Source organism: Ictalurus furcatus, chromosome 5 (assembly GCF_023375685.1).
Source record: "Ictalurus furcatus strain D&B chromosome 5, Billie_1.0, whole genome shotgun sequence".
In the NCBI taxonomy this organism is placed as follows: domain Eukaryota; kingdom Metazoa; phylum Chordata; class Actinopteri; order Siluriformes; family Ictaluridae; genus Ictalurus; species Ictalurus furcatus.
This window is the reverse complement of record NC_071259.1, coordinates 29,888,017-29,904,363: the sequence shown is the minus strand read 5'-3', so window position 1 is coordinate 29,904,363 and position 16,347 is coordinate 29,888,017. Positions and strand designations below refer to the sequence as shown.

At 40.4% G+C, this 16,347-nt stretch overlaps 2 protein-coding genes across 3 annotated transcripts; one reads left to right on the top strand and one right to left on the bottom strand.

Annotated features, from left to right (window-relative positions):
- The first annotated feature begins 1,587 nt into the window (after nucleotides 1-1,587).
- On the top strand, nucleotides 1,588-10,045 carry LOC128608169 (catechol O-methyltransferase A-like). Of its 2 annotated transcripts, XM_053625680.1 has the most exons (6): nucleotides 1,588-1,653; nucleotides 3,952-4,177; nucleotides 5,113-5,230; nucleotides 6,288-6,481; nucleotides 6,731-6,862; nucleotides 9,114-10,045. In XM_053625680.1, the coding sequence occupies exons 2-6, from the start codon at nucleotides 4,004-4,006 to the stop codon at nucleotides 9,291-9,293; spliced, it is 798 nt and encodes a 265-aa protein (XP_053481655.1). In that variant the 5' UTR covers nucleotides 1,588-1,653; nucleotides 3,952-4,003; the 3' UTR covers nucleotides 9,294-10,045. The 2 variants fall into 2 exon arrangements, with proteins under 2 accessions (XP_053481655.1, XP_053481654.1); XM_053625679.1 differs by lacking the exon at nucleotides 1,588-1,653 and having other exon boundaries at nucleotides 3,725-4,177.
- abt1 (activator of basal transcription 1) lies at nucleotides 8,760-15,973 on the bottom strand. The gene is made up of 4 exons (XM_053625685.1): nucleotides 15,879-15,973; nucleotides 13,370-13,720; nucleotides 12,972-13,147; nucleotides 8,760-11,049 (listed from the first exon to the last, which is right to left on the bottom strand). Exons 2-4 carry the CDS (start codon nucleotides 13,704-13,706, stop codon nucleotides 10,669-10,671), a joined length of 894 nt encoding a protein of 297 aa, XP_053481660.1. The 5' UTR covers nucleotides 13,707-13,720; nucleotides 15,879-15,973; the 3' UTR covers nucleotides 8,760-10,668.
- Nucleotides 15,974-16,347: the final 374 nt, after the last annotated feature.

Below are 16,347 nucleotides of genomic sequence, written 5' to 3'. Positions count from 1 at the left end.
ACTGAAATTCATAGCAAGTAGTATGGAAATGAATGCAAAATATTGACATAATTCGAACAATAACTGAACAATCATTTTCTTTTTTTTCCTTTAAATTGTTGTTGTTGTTGTTTTTATTGCCCGAGAAATTGCAGGAATTGTTTGTATTAGCACTTTTCTACCAGTAGGGGACGATAAAACCTCATCCTCGAGAAAAAAAAAAAGAAAACAGATCCACTAGAAATAGAATTTGATCAACTAAAAAAAAAAAAATAATAAGAAGAATTTGCTCAACTAAAAATGTCATTTGCACCAGGAACAGGAAAAAACAAACAGGGTAATGATATAAAGATGTGTCAAATATTTTCTTTGTCTTATAAATATCATTTTCTATCTCTCAACAGCTGCTGATGCATATCATTAACCATTTATAACACACAATGAAGTGAATAATAATAATAATAATAATAATAATAATAATAAATTATAAATAAAAAATAAATTAAATTAAATTAAATATTGGTCAGAGGTGTGTCACTTGCACGACTGATCATGTGCATAATTTGTGGCTATTCAGGAAATAGATAGCGTTGAACCCTCAAAACAGATGTGTGTGTGTGTGTGTGAGAGAGAGAGGGAAAGATATACAGAGAGGGAGAGAGAAAGAGAGAGAGAGAAACATAGAGAGAGAGGGAGATCCTCCATGCTGTGCTGCTCTATATCAATATGCATGGACCCTGAGCATTATATATGAGGGGGACTCGTGTTGGTTTAGAGCACTCTGCTCATCCCAGCCTGAGGTCTATCAGCTTAAATATAATCCTGAACACAAAGACCCTGTTCCTGGCATCCAGCACTGTTAATGGCATGTCTCATATCATGATGGTGCTCTTGCAGTTATGTAAAGCAGGACTGGTGGATGAGGAATAAGCACCATAATTGTAGACAAAACCATCAGCATCCGCATGAATAAAGAAACTTACTAAAGATTGAGAAATTCTCAACATTTTAGTACTTCTTCACTCATAAATATGATACTCATACAGTGTATGCTGATTATAAAGATTTGTATTTGGTCAAATTTGACACGGTGCAAAGTCACATTTTTAGAAGTCTAAGTAATAAAAGTAATAAAACTCAGGCTAGTAATAAAACATTACTAATAATAGTAATAAAACATATTCAAAGTTATATTACTTTTATTACAGTTATAACTTTCCAAGCACTGTATATAGCACTGAGTAGTGCTAGCCATTTCCTTATCAGACACTTGTTGAAGCAGAAAGCGCGTGTCAGAACGAGACAGTGTTGTGTGCCAGTCCGACCCATCGTGAGCGCACAAGTCAAATTCACAATCTCTTTCTTTTCTCCACTCTTACTGACACACGATTCCTAAAAACTCATTTCAGTAATCAATATCCACTGCAATTATCTGCACATGCATTACTCAGCAAAAATAAATAAATAAATAAATAAATAAATAAATAAAGAGACACAATAACTATAAAACTGCACTGCAGCCTGTACACACTTTGCTCTGTTTTATTGCAAGTATTTACATATGCCAGGTTGAGAAATATCTCAAGGTCAAAGGTCAATCGACCACAGACTCTTTCTGTCAATAGGCAAACCAACACGGTCTGTACATTCAAACACTAATGCAGTTTAACAACGGTAAGTAATCTCAAATAGATTTGCTTGTCATTTTCTGGTATTTTCTGATCCATTGTTATCTAGGAAAATAGATAAAAGTATACCACGGAGCTAAAACCAGCCTTGAAGCTGGAATTACTTTCACTCAGACTTAGTTTGAAGATAAAGTTGTACATTAGTGATTCAGATCATAAGTATCTACTATTTTATGAAGGTATGTATGTACAGATGGGATTACATACTGTTTTAAGGTTTCCTTGCTTGTTAGAGAGATTAGCCTTGTAGCTCTGGAGCGTATGGGGGAAAAAAGTGTCGTTCTGGTTTATTACGATCCTCCACGTTTGCTTTGATGAAAAGGTGCAGGTTCTTTTTTTTTATCGCTATCTAGATCAGAGGATATCATCTGGCAGACCGTGGACCTGATGCAGACGCAGCAAAGTATTTCATCAGACCAAATCAGAAATATACTGTTAAAAAACTGCCTGTGGGTCAGCAACTCTTTTAGTTTTAAAAACATGAACCAACTTGGTTTCTGTAGCAGATCCTCTGTTGTTTATCCAGTCATATATGTACATTTATGGCGTTCGGTAGACGTCCTTGGGCAGAGCGACTTACAGAAGAGCTTCGAAGTCTCTATTGATAAATAAATCCCGATACTGGTTCTCTAGGTCATGGAGGAAAAAACTGTGTTGGGGAGGTAATGTAGTAAGAATTTTTATAATATAGAAGTACTTCGGGAAGAGGTAGGTCTTTAGACTGCCAGTGACTCAGCTGTTCGGACATCTAGGGGAAGTTTATTCCACCATCTAGGTGCCAGAAAAGAGAAGAGTCTTAATGCATGCCTTAATGGAAGGAGCGTAGCAATGGGAGCGAGTTGCAGCAGTCCGGTTTCAAGCGCCTGAGCGGCCTGTGTGTATAGAAATGGACGAATCCTTCTGATGTTGTAAAGGAGAAATCGGCATGAGCGTGTCAGATTAGCACTGCGAGAGGAAAAGGACAATCCATGGTAACCCTAAGGTTTCGTGCAGTGACCGAAGATGAGATCGGATATTCGTCCAGGGAGACCCACAAAATCCTGCCATGTGGATGAATCACCTGGGATGAGCAGCAGTTCAGTTGTGCTGGGATTAATTATCAGCTGATGAGCTGCCATCCATGTAGAAGATGTCTTCCAGACATCCTGAGATCTGAGAGGAAACGTGAGTGTCTGCGAAACGGAAGTAGAGGATGAGTTGAGTGTCATCTTCATAGCAGTGGTATGAAAACCCAAATGAAGATATGACCTCACCAAGATTATATTTATGTAAATTATTTAGCTGAATCATATTTATGTAAATGGGGCGCACGGTGGCTTAATGGTTAGCAACTTTGCCTCATACTTCCAGGGTCAGGGGTTCGATTCCCACCATGGCCCTGTGTGTGCAGAGTTTGCATGTTCTCCCCGTGCTGCGGGGGTTTCCTCCGGGTACTCCGGTTTCCTCCCCCAGTCCAAAGACATGCATGGTAGGCTGATTGGCGTGTCTAAAGTGTCCGTAGTGTATGAATGAGTGTGTGAATGTGTATGTGAGTGTGCCCTGCGATGGATTGGCACCCCGTCCAAGGTGTACCCCGCCTTGTGCCCCATGCTCCCTGGGATAGACTCCAGGTTTCCCCGTGACCCTGAAAAGGATAAAGTGGTATCGAAGATGGATGGATGGATGGATGGACATTTATATAAATGATTTTGTTGGAGGCAGCTCATCAGAACAGAGACTTGCTACAGGGCTAGAGACATTAGCTCTAGAGTCATTTTATTTACTCTCTCTGGTTTGATTAGCAGACTGATGGCTTGTTGAAAGAAAAGTCAACGATGAAGAAAGAACGGTCACAGAAGTATGTTTCCAGACATCCGGTTCTAGTCAAAAGTGGTAACGTGAAGCACCACTACAAGACAAAAAAATATCCAAACAATATTGATTTACTCATAACCATAAACTGATCATTAATGGTTAAGCATTAAAAGGCAGGACAGAGCTTTTTTTCCTACAAAGCCCTGCAGCTATGGAACTGCCTTCAGGACACACATTCAGTCTTTAGGTTTTGGTTGGAAACCTATTTGTTTATTCAGGCGTGTTGTTAAATAGCTTTTCTCTTAGGTAAAAGAGGGATTCATTGGCAGAGAGTGTTTTGGTAAATAGGGATGTTGGGTTGCCATTGCCCTTTGTGTTACCCCTCAGGTTTGTTGATGCTGGAGTTGGAGTATGAATTTGAGTTACTGACCTTTACATTTGTTTCTTCTTTCTGGTTTTCTGTCTTTTTCTGGATGTCTGTCTCCAACAGCTTCTTCCTCTATCCTAGTCTCCTAGCCTCTCTCATTTCCTCTCCCCGCTCTATGAGAATGGAGTGCTGCCTGCTGACGGTGTGCGCCCTTTGTGCAGCTCTCCTTTTTGTCCTCTTTTATTGGCTCGTGCCAGCTGTGCAGCGTAGCAGTCTTTGTACATTAATATGGCATGCCACCATCACTGAGCGACTGCGCGACACGCTCACCCGCTCCACACGGCCTCAGGTGACATGCTTTGTTTTTATTTTTGACCTTCATGGAGACATGACATTTAAGGGACTCTTTTTCATTTAAGGGACATTTATTTTTCTAGTTCATTAAAAAAAAAAATCACATTAACACACAGCACTGTTTTGGGGAATTTTAGATACCTTTCAGGTTCAGAGTTTTCTCTCTACTATTTTTCATTTGTTAGTCTGTACACAGGTGCATTGTGTTTAAATGGAATATATGAATAATGTATTTTTACATTTGTTGAAGGACATGGAGACTCAGAAATAGTGTCCAACTCTCATACACACCAAGAATTATGATTTAGCTTTAAAAAATATATAGAATATAATTCAATTTCATTCAATTCTATTTAAAATTATTCACTTCCATTCCTTTTCATTCCATCCCATTTTATTATTCCATTGCATTATGTTATCATTTTCTTTCAATCTTCTGTTCAATCCCATCCCATCCCATCCCATCCCATTCAGTATAATTCCAGCCATCTAATTATTCTATTCCAGTCAATTCTATTCCTTTCTGCAATTCCAGTAAACGTAATCCCCTTACATTCTTCCATCCCATTTTTTAAAAATTTCATTGAATTCTGTTCCATATAATTCACTTTCATTCTTCTGTTCCATCCCATCCAGTATAATCCCACCCATCTAATTATTCCAGTCAATTCCCTTCCTTTATTCAATTCCAGTCAAAATGATTCCCTTCCATTCTTCCATTTCTTTCATCCCAACCCATTATTTTCCATTCAGTATCATTCCCATTTCCATTCCTTTTTGTTTCTATACCACTTCATAATAATTCAACTTCATTACCCCATCACATTTCATTCCATTCAGTGTAAAATAGCACTACCCCAATAGCTTTAACCATGCAGGAGTTTAAGTCTGGCCTCGTAACTTTCTAAATTCTTTATTGTGTAATTGCAGCGCATGCTAAAAGCAGTGCAGAAGAACGCCAATAAAGGAAATCCCGAGAGCGTGATCTCTGCCATCGACTACTTCTGCAAGAATTCTGAATGGGCCATGAATGTGGGCGATGAGAAAGGTGAACACATCTACCATTCTCTTTATTGTACCTCTGTCTACTTCTCTCTCTCTCTCTCACATTATGAACTCAGATACTGTTTCCCTTCTGTTGGTTGGACATCTCTCCTCTCCATCCATCTGTCACTTTGTTTCCTGCTCTTGAGTGAAAGTCCTCGGGGCTGCTCATGTGGTATGCTCGTGAATGTGAGGTGATGGTGTTCTCCTGCCTGCTGGGTCAATGAGTTCTCCACTTGGCTACACACACACGCACATTTGGTCTTTTTGCATATTGTCAGATGCAATGAAATTCAGTGGTGAAAATGTTCCAAGCAGGAACCCAGGAGTGTTCTACTGGGTCATGAGTCCAGCAAGTACTGGATGTGCCTACGGACTACGTGAGAGTCTAGCAGGTGGCGGACAGTGAAGGCAGGCTGGCCACTGATGAGATGTGGGTGGAGGGGAGGGTGAATAGCAGGGGAAAAGTCAATCTGAAGGTTTCCCACAGTAGAGGCAACACTTCTCTCGGATGCGCCGGTTCTGCTCGGTCTGGGAGAATCGTATCCCTCCCAAATGCATGGGTTCCTCTAATGAATTGTAGACCAATCCAGGACCTGATCTCGAGAGGCTAGGCACTCACATGAGGAACACAAGGATTCAGCAGTGAATAAAGCAAATGGAGGGTATAAATATTGGAGCAAACCAGGGGCAGGTGAAAACAATAATGAAGGTTAACAGACAAGTGAAAAAAAGGAAAAGACAGAATATCTCCAACTAGTGACCAGAGTCTACATAGTCCAAAAAACCTAGAATCTTTCCTTCCTTCCTTTTTTCCTTCCTTCCCTACTCTTAACATTTAATGCCCAGCAGGAATGAGCTACAAGCTCATACACTCGATAAGGAGCCATTTAGGATTCAGCTGATTAATAATCAATGGTGCGGATTTGACTGGCTGTTAAATGATGCAGAAAGACCATTAATGATGTTTCGATTGTGCCATTTACCACTCAATTACATCTGTTAATGATCTTTCAGTGTAGCTGCTACTGTGTGTGTGTGTGTGTTGTGGCTCCATTTAGGCTCCATTTTGGACTCGGTGGTGACCGAGGTGAACCCAAGCACGGTTCTGGAGCTGGGTACGTACTGCGGGTATTCCACAGTGAGGATCGCCCGCCTGCTCTCCCCCGGCACCAAACTCATCACGCTAGAGTTTAACCCAGCTTATGCCGCCGTCGCCAGGCAGATCATTGCCTACGCTGGCCTACAAGACAAGGTGTGAGAGAGAGAGAGAGAGAGAGAGAGAGAGAGAGAGAGACTGCTAGTCAATGTGAAATATACTGTAGTTAATTTATTATTATCTTTTGTTATAACAAAATGCTTCTGAATGCTCAATTCACAGAAGGAATTTGTGATCGAAATGTCACATGGTCCTGCATTATATGATTATATGATTATATGATCTCAGCATAAATAATAAAGAAGGGATTTTGTTTGATCTTTATTTCTACTTTGCTTTTTCCAGGTGACTCTAGTAGAGGGCTCGTCGGGTGAGTGGATCCCCCAAATCAAGGAGCGTTTTGGCATCACGACGTTTGACTTCATCTTTCTTGACCACTGGAAAGACCAGTACCTCCCTGACATTAAGCTGTTTGAGGTAAGAGACATATTAAAACATACAGTCCCCTCCGAAACTATTGAAACGTCAAGGCCAATTGTGGTATAAGATGGAGACCAAAATATGGATATGAGACGAGAGTTTAGGATTTCAGCTTTTATTTCTTGGTATTTACATCTAGATGTGTTAGACAAACATCAAACATAGAACCTTTTTGCATCAGACCACTCAATTTTTAGGCAGGCAAATGTATAGGAACAGATAAGACTTGAAGTCAATTAAAGTAAATAACACTTAATATTTGGTTGCGTATCCCTGGCTTGCAATAACTGCATCAAGGCTGTGACTCATAGACATCATCAAATTGTTGGTTTCTTTTTTTTGTGATGCTTTTCCAGGCTTTTACAGCAGCCTCTTTCAGCTCTTGTTTGTTTCCAGGTGTTTCTCTCTTCAGTCTCCTCTTCAGGAGGTGAAATGCTGCTCAGTCGGGTTAAGGTCTGGAGATTGACTTGGCCAGTCTAAAACCTTCCACTTTTTCACCCTGAGAAAGTCCTTTGTTGAGTTGGCAGTGTGTTTTGGATCATTGTCTTGCTGCATGATGAAATTCCTCCTGATTAATTTGGATGCATTTCTCTGTAAATTGGCAGACAAGACGATCCTGTAAACTTCTGAATTCATCCATCATCAATAAAGATTAGTGAGCCGTTCTAGAAGCAGCCGTGCAAGCCCAAGCCATGACACTACCTACACCATGTTTCACAAATGAGCTTGTATGTTTTCGATCATGAGCAGATCCTTTCTTTCGCCATACTTTCGCCTTTCCATCACTTTGGTAGAGGTTAATCTTGGTTCCAGAACTTTTCTGGCTCATCTCTATATTTCTTTGCAAATTCCAATCTGGCTTTCCGATTCTTACTGAGGAGTGGTTTGCATCTTGCGGTGTGGCCTCTATATTTCTGCTCTCGAAGTCTTCTTCGAACAACGTATTGTGATACCTTCACCCCTGTCCTGTGGAGGTTGCTGGTGATGTCACTGACTGTTGTTTTGGGGGTTTTCTTCACAGCTCTCACCATGTTTCTGTCATCAGCTGTTGATGTTTTCCTTTGGCCGACCCATTCGGTGTCTGTTGCTCAGTACACCAGTGGTTTCTTTCTTTTTTGAGCGCATTCCAAACTGTTGTATTGGCCACGCCCAATATTTGTGCGATGCCTCTGATTGATCTTCCCTCTTTTCTCAGCTTCAAAATGGCTTGGCTTTCTCTCACAGACAGCTCTCCGATCTTCATGTTGGCTTATCCTTTTTAACAACAAACGCACTCTTCCCAGGTGAAACTGAAGATTTTTTCAGAGCTATTTATTGTTCAAACAGTCAATCTAACGGGACACACCTGCGTAACAAGAAACACCCGTCAGTCACATGCTCCAATAGTTTTTTCTCACTTACAAATTTGGGTGGTCTGATACAAAATGTTCTAAGTTCTATGTTGTTTAACACACCTACATATAAATGCCGGGAAATAAAAGCTGAACCTCTAAAAAAAAAACCTCTTCTCATATTCATCCTTTGATCTCAAACCCAAATGTCTTCAGTCTATAGCAATGGATCGATGGAGCTCTAGACATTCATACATTTTATTCTAATCCAGATCCTGATTACAATCAGACATGGCCGCGCTTATTGCAATTTCGAAACACTTTACTCTAGAATAAAGGTTTTACAGTTCAGTCCTGATGAGCTGGATCAGGACAGTGGGAATATAATAATGTAGTAAAGTATTATTTAATAAAGAGTACTGTATTTAATAAAAACGTCCACTAAAAGAACATTTTGCACCCATTAATTCTAGATACATTTAGATCATTTAAATGTATACACACTGTAATAAGTTAGGAAGAAAATGCAACGTGAGCCTGCGTTACTAAAGAATGACACATCATGCTCTTTATCTGTTTATTGTCACATTTAATATTGTGGAATGTCCATGAAACAAGTTAGTTCCTGTTATACGTATCTTGCATTATAGCAGGTATGAAAAGACTTTCCCTCATCATTCTCTTTTTCCTCTCTCCTGACATTAATAAGACAAAAAATATCGCTTCTTGTGTTATTAAGAAACTGCAAACTCCTCCGTCATGAAGACTTTCCAGTGTTGGAAAATGTAAAGTTATAGCTTCACATCTACCCGAGACTCCAAAAATACTAAATGAACATCTGACAGAAATTTTCTAAATCTGTTCCTGTGTTAGCAGTCACTATAGAAACAGGTTCTTTTTTTTTTGCATCTTCGCAGGAGTGCGGTTTGCTAAGGAAGGGCTCTGTGCTGCTGGCGGACAACGTGATTTGTCCTGGAGCGCCGGAATACCTGGAGTATGTGAGGAATAGCCCTCGCTATGAGAGCAGATACTATCCCGCCCACCTGGAGTACACCAAACTGGAGGACGGACTGGAGAAGTCAGTCTTCTTGGGATAAAAAGAATAAGTTATTTCCAACAACAACAACAACAACAACAACAACAATCACAATGGTCTACAATCAATTACCTTTCCAGGGTAGGGAATATAAACATGAACTTAAATCAGTGTACTGGTCTCAACTGAGCTGATTATAGGTGTGTGTTGAGGGAAAAGTCAGGCGAATGAATTCATACTTGTCTTGGTGTAAGATAGTCCATTATCATACAGCCACATTTTTTATTGATCATTAGTGTAGTATTATTTAGAAATGTTATTAAATGGCAGATTCACACCCTTCCCCACAATTAACATCCAAACTTTCCTACACGCCGCTCCAGAATTATTGGCACCCTTGTTAAATATGGGTAAAATGTTAAGGTGAAAAATATATCGATTGCTGATGAGGTCTCACCTGGACACTTTAAATTTGTACTTAAGACCTTAATACTTACTGCTGCAATCATAAACACTGTCCTGTACTTATCCTGGGATACGGGATACTCGTTGAACATGCCTTCTACACACTTAGCACTAAGCACTGTTTGGCTTGATAATACGCAGCCGTAGAAGAGTAATAACTTATATCAATGCTCTCTGGTGTCTCCTAGAGAGGACGGGTTTCTTTTTGAATCTGGCTCCTCTCCAGGTTTCTTCCTCATGCCGGCTCATTAGGGATCTCAACCAACGTCTAGATTTCTGTAGTTAATGTGTGATATTGTCTAAAAATAAAAAATAAAAAATAAAAAAACACTATACAAATAAATTACACATTGTTGTTGGTCTTGCAATATTCTTTTGTTTATATGTGTGAAATCACTTGATCAAAAAAAACCCCCAAAACATCTACCTGCAAATATGTTTCACAATTTATGTTAGGACCCTTTATACCATTTCTCTGTTGGCTAAAAGCCTCAATCTGATAAACATGAACACTGCGTTTACACATAAACATGAAATATACAGTGTAATCTGGTGAAACTGCATTTCTTTGATAATTCTATCAACTACTTTAATCCTCATAAACAATTGAAGAATAATTCTGGTGACGCGAAATGACAACATGTTCATATAAAGAAAATATTTTGAGAAAGATGCTGCTTCCGTTAAAAATATATCATCAGACATTTAAAAAAGGATTATCCAGTGTCTGATGGATGAAAAAAAAAAATCAGAACAATCACAAAACTGCCAGTTTGAGGCGGACATTAACGTCTTGTTACTTTATTCGCAACATCCTGAATGATTTTGTGGCAACAAAAAGCCTTTCGAAAGCTCTTATGAGGTTCACTGCCTTCACAACGAACATATGTACACTCTGTCTGATCTCTGTGTACAATTATGACTTTAATCACACACGCACACACACACGCACGCACGCACGAACACGCGCCTCAGTCATGTGAAGCCCCTCTGCTGAAGATCTTAGCCAGCAGGGATACGTTGGACTGCGCTTTCTCCTGGATGGCTCTGCTCTTCTCCTGAGCTTTCTGGAGGTTCTTCTTGGACAGGCCGCGCTTCTTCATGCGCTCCAGCCTCATCTCCTCCTCTGTGCGCCGTTGTGTGAAGTCCCAGCCCTTCTCCTCCACCACCTCGCCCTTCTTCGCCCTCTTCTTCCTCAGCCTGTCCAGGGTCTGGCTCTTCTCCACGCTGGCCAGGTAGAAGTTGGTCTCACGCTTGGCCTGCGAGATCTCCGTCCTCATGCGCTGATGGTACACCGTCTGCTCGTAGGCCAGACGCTCGCTCAGGTGGCACCACTGGAACCTGTGCAGGTACTGCGGCGAGACGGAGAAATGGCCGACTATAAATAAAGTTTCTAGTTACATTTAATGTTGTGGAACTTCCGGAAACAACTTACTTCCTGTTATGGCTTAAGGTGCAAATATATTTGACTTTCAGCACCCGTACGTTTGCATACGCAGCTGCTAGTGTATATGAGCGGCATTGTTCACATACTCCCTTACTCTTACGCTCGTGTTCATCCGGAGGATTAAAAGTGGCGTCCGCTAGACGGCACGTTAGCGCCAAAACATCCCTGTCCATCTGGTTTCCGAGCAGAACTGTAATGTTTAGCCATTTCACGCACGGCAACATTAAACAGACTCCGTTTCTCTTTAAAACTCTCTGCCGTCTTCGTGACTGTTGTCATGATATGTGTCAAAATAATCAAAAACCCTCACTGTACGTCAAAAAAAAAATATATTAATCTAGATGATCCACAAGACTCAAAACAGACCTTTCAGTAAGTTTTAAAATTCTAGCACTTAATATTAGTACTCCGTAACGGTCTAGAATAGTACATACCGCAAGCGTGCGATTTGAGACGCGACGTTAGTTTGTTTATTCAGTATCACGGACACCGTATCATATGGCGCTATACTGCCTCCGCTATTTACGGTGGTATTGCAACACACGGACGCGTTGCCTTCATTTCTGAGGGTGTGCACATAGACGTGCCGAACAACAACGTGATGCAAGCGGCGGCCATCTTAGGTAGAAGTAGCTAACAGCGAGTATACAGTGGTGTAACGTAAATAAGTATTGAACGCGTCAACATTTTTTTCAGTAGATATATTTCCAATGAGGCGACTCAGATGAAATTTTCACCAGACGTCGGTATTAACTCAAGAAATCCGGAAATATAAAGAATTCACAACGTTAAAGTCTGTAAATAAAGTTATACGGAATAAACTGGAATGACACGGGGGAAAAAAGTATCGGACACGCTAAGAAAAAGCAGTTCTCCAAGGCGATTTACCAGCTGAAATCCGTAAGTAATGATACCTCCTATCTGTGCAAATTAATATCAGCTGGGTTAGTAAATCGATGGTCTATAAAAAAGCGGCTTTTCGTTACCAATAAAGTCTCGTTAACTTTATTTACGCACTTTAACGTTGTGAATTCTTTATATTTCCGGATCTCTTGAGTTAATACCGACGTCTGGTGAAAATTTCATGTGAACAGCTTCATTGGAAATATATTTACTGGAAAGAATGTTGACGCGTTCAATACTTATTTCCCCCGCTGTAAATCAGCCTTTACATTATAGCAGCTATAAACAGTCATTCCTTCACCAGCCTTTCTTTTTCTCTCTCTCTCGAAGTAAATAAGACCAAAACAAAAACAACTCGTCATGTGTTACCGAGAAACCACAAAGCCCACTGTCCTGAAGACGTCTGAAAACATACTGAACATTACAAAGTCCTTCCATAAACTCTACATATACAGTGGTGCTTAAAAGTTTGTGAATTTTCTATATTTCTCACTATAGATAAAAATAAAAAAAAAGGGTTCACAAACTTTCAAGCACCGCTGTATGTCGCCTTACGGAAACCTTAACCACATCAACAACAATCCATTTCCTTTGTTAAATGTTAACACTTTTTACTCGGGCGATTAACATGACCCTGTGATTTGCCTGATCTACTACTGAGGAAAACGAATCAACACCTTTTAACCAATCAGAATTGAGAATTCAACATAGCTGTGGTATAAGCAAAAAAACCCCCCACAACAATCCTGTATGAAAATGAAGCTTGTTGCAGTGCTAAGAAATATTTCTATAGCTATCCACACACTTCCAGTCTTAAAAGTCTTCACATCGTCATCGTATTACGCAGCTCTTTAATGTGTCGGATTAAACGTATACACAAGTGGAAAAAGTACTGAGCGGCGAGTGTGTTGGGACGTGACGTACTTTGATGCACCACAAGTCACTGCTGAGGTGGCTCCTCTTGCGGTTTGTCATGGGCGTGTTGTGAAGAGACGCTGCCACTCTCTTAGCCACGCGCTTGTCTCGGAACTCCACCCAGCCTTCCACGTACCTCGAGCCTTTACAGCCCGCTTTCCTCTTCTTTCTCTTGATAGAGTGGTCTAGGATGAGAAACTGTCCAAGTTAACGTCTGAATAGTTCTAGATTTGATCGGCACTGACATGTTTACGTTCATTAAAATACATAAAAATGCTGGATCAGACAGGAGTGGTTCAGGACTCATGACTTTCACGAGTACATAAAAACGTAAATGCCAAGGACGAGGTGTTCTCCTGGTTTAGCATTACAGCGCCATTCTAGTCAGCTGATCCTCCATCACTTACCTTCAGACTGAAGGAAAACCCGTCCGATTTCTCCGTGCACCGCCAGCATGTTGCGCACGTGTTTGGGCCTTACTCTTGGTGGAATGTGGCCCAGGTACACGATACCCGGGACACACTTCTTGTCCTTTGTTTTCTCGCCTTCACTGGCATAATCCAAACGTTCTCCACCACCATCATCCTTCTCCTCATCACCCTTCTCCTGGTTAGCATCATCTACTTCCTTTTGTTCAAGTCCATCCTCCTCCTCTTCTTCCTCCTCCTCAGACATGTTCAGGTCCTCATCACTAGCTGCACTGTTTGTGTCTTGATCCATTTCAGCCTCTGCTTTGCTTGCCATAACTTCCACACAGCCTGTGAGTTTGAGAAATATCATTTGTACTCATAAATTGTTACTTTATAAAAACTATACAAAAGGTTGCATCATATATACAAAATATATTGCAATTATAGCGTAAAATCTTGTGATAGAGGACCATGCATCTTGGAATACTTTATAGTTTGTTGTGACATGCTTACGAAGTGTCTAGGCTCGTGAAAGGGCAAAATCCACTCTGCATGACTTCTCGATATTTATAATTCATATGTGATCTAATCTAGTTCTTGGTTTAAACTCATTTCATTTGGTTAACAGTTTCCTACAGTACATCACCCACAATGCTGTTCGACTAACTGCTGAAAGTGGTGCCAGGAGACTTCGCCCTCGCTTCTTCTCTACCTAAAGAGAGCGATGCAGCGGCGCTTTAATCCTTCAAGTCTGTCCAGCTCTCTCACGTCCTCATCGGTACACTCTGCTCAATCTGATCATCTTCCAAAGCTTCAACTCTCATGCTAAATACCATGGTCAGCACCAGTGCGCTCGTCGTCTCGTACACTGCTGACTGCGTTGTATAACCGCACTGCATTTTGGGTCTCCGAGTCCAATATTTGCCACAACATCACTACTCCTATGTTGGATTTCTCATTATCAAAATAAGAAAATAAGCTTTTGTATTTAGGCGCCAACGTAAGCGTTGTCCCTTACATTTGAGATTGTTGACATTTTTTCCTTCTATGGCGTTCGGGAATCGACATCACGGCGCGTTGCATTGCATTCTGGGTAGTGGCCACCATACTTTAGGACACCGACGGTCATGCTCGGGAGTAAAGAACAGCAACAGGAGTAAAGACGAACACAGCTCACCAGCGAAAAAGCACAAACGGACCGAGCAAAGATCAAGTCCAAGATACCTTATCGAGAGAACTGAACTGAACAAGGAAGCAAAGCAGCGCTACTTAGATAAAATAAAGGCAAAAGTTTTCGGCCGGTCTGTGGTAAGCAGGGATGAAGCTGCATCAGCACACCCATCATTACAGCATAAGCCCAGTGTAGTACTTGACCTTCACATAGTCACCTTAAAAAAAAAAAAAAAAAAAAAAAAAAAAACCTCATCCTTCATCTTTCGGGAGAGCTCTTCCTTCAGTTTCCTGTTCTCCTCCAACAAGCGGTTAATTTCATCACACCTGATGCTACAAAAACAACATTCCTGCTGTTCTCCCATGTTATAAGTTGGTGCTGCATCTTCCATCTCAGACCTCTGTGGAGCTAGATCTGATGGTACAGCATCAACCATCTCGGACCTCTTTGGAGCTAGATCTGATGGTACAGCATCAACCATCTCGGACCTCTTTGGAGCTAGATCTGATGGTGCAGTACTGTCCATCTCGGACCTCTGTGGAGCTAGATCTGATGGTGCAGTACCGTCCATCTCAGACCTCTGTGGAGCTAGAACTGATGGTGCAGTACCATCCATCTCAGACCTCTTTGGAGCTAGATCTGGTGGTGTTAAAGGTGCGGTGTTGTTCCCGTCACCCTTTGCTGTCTCTTTGTCCTCCGATTAAACCGCCCAGAGTGCACTGCTTTATCTTTTGCATACCCAAGGTACATAATGATGGTAACCAGTCAGGATGAGACTCTAGAATTTCATAGGCTGGTTTGCCTGAAAAAAAGGATGTCGCCCTGTGACATCAGAGCGAAAGAGAACCACTAACTTACTACAGGAATAATAATAATAATAATAATAATAATAATAAATACAGCAACAATCAACAAATCGGCACCAGGATCACTAAACACATCACATGACAAATATTTCAATAGAAGCCTATGTAATGTGTTTCAGGGAGGAGGTTTCCTGTAAGGATGATCACAACACACTTTTAAAGCTCTCACTTTTTGCAATTCCTGCAGTTTAAAGGTCAGTAATATCACAATAACGACACACAAACAAAACTCAAACAGTATATTATTTACTGTGTCATGTTCTGCAAAGTTTCAGTGCTGTACATCATTCTAAACTACAGCTACTGTACTTTAGAAAGGATCTGATTAGCGTGTGGCTATAAAGCTAGCTTACTAAATAAATAAGCGGCCAGTGTTAGCTAATGCTCTAATACATTTCTCCGTTAATATAGTTTTTATATATATATATATATATATTTTATTTTTTAAACAAAAAATAATTTTTTGTACCTTTATCCGCTATTATTCAGTGATCCTGTCCGCGAGCATTTCTCTATTTACAGAGTTATACCGGATTAAAGAATGAGACACAGCTCTCAGGTCTCATACACATGTGGCTCGGCGCGCACTACTGACGTCACATTCAAGCGCCCAGGACAAGCAAAAGCGTTAAAGGGGCAGAAGCTTAAATAAAGACATTTTAATACTGAATAAATCCTAAATTGAAAATAAAACAAGTTAATGTGTACCCACTACACTTTGTTCTCTGCATAATTCGTATTACTAATTCGTAATTTGTTGTATTTCGTTTCATTTAATGTTTATTTAATGCATTTTAATAATAATTTGTCTGTAGTAGTCCACACAAAGGCTTGGCATTAGTTGTTTATTATGTAGATCATTATTTATTATTTATTACTTATTATTATTTATTATATTATGAACTGGCAATTCTTGCTATTAATACTACAACTGAAAG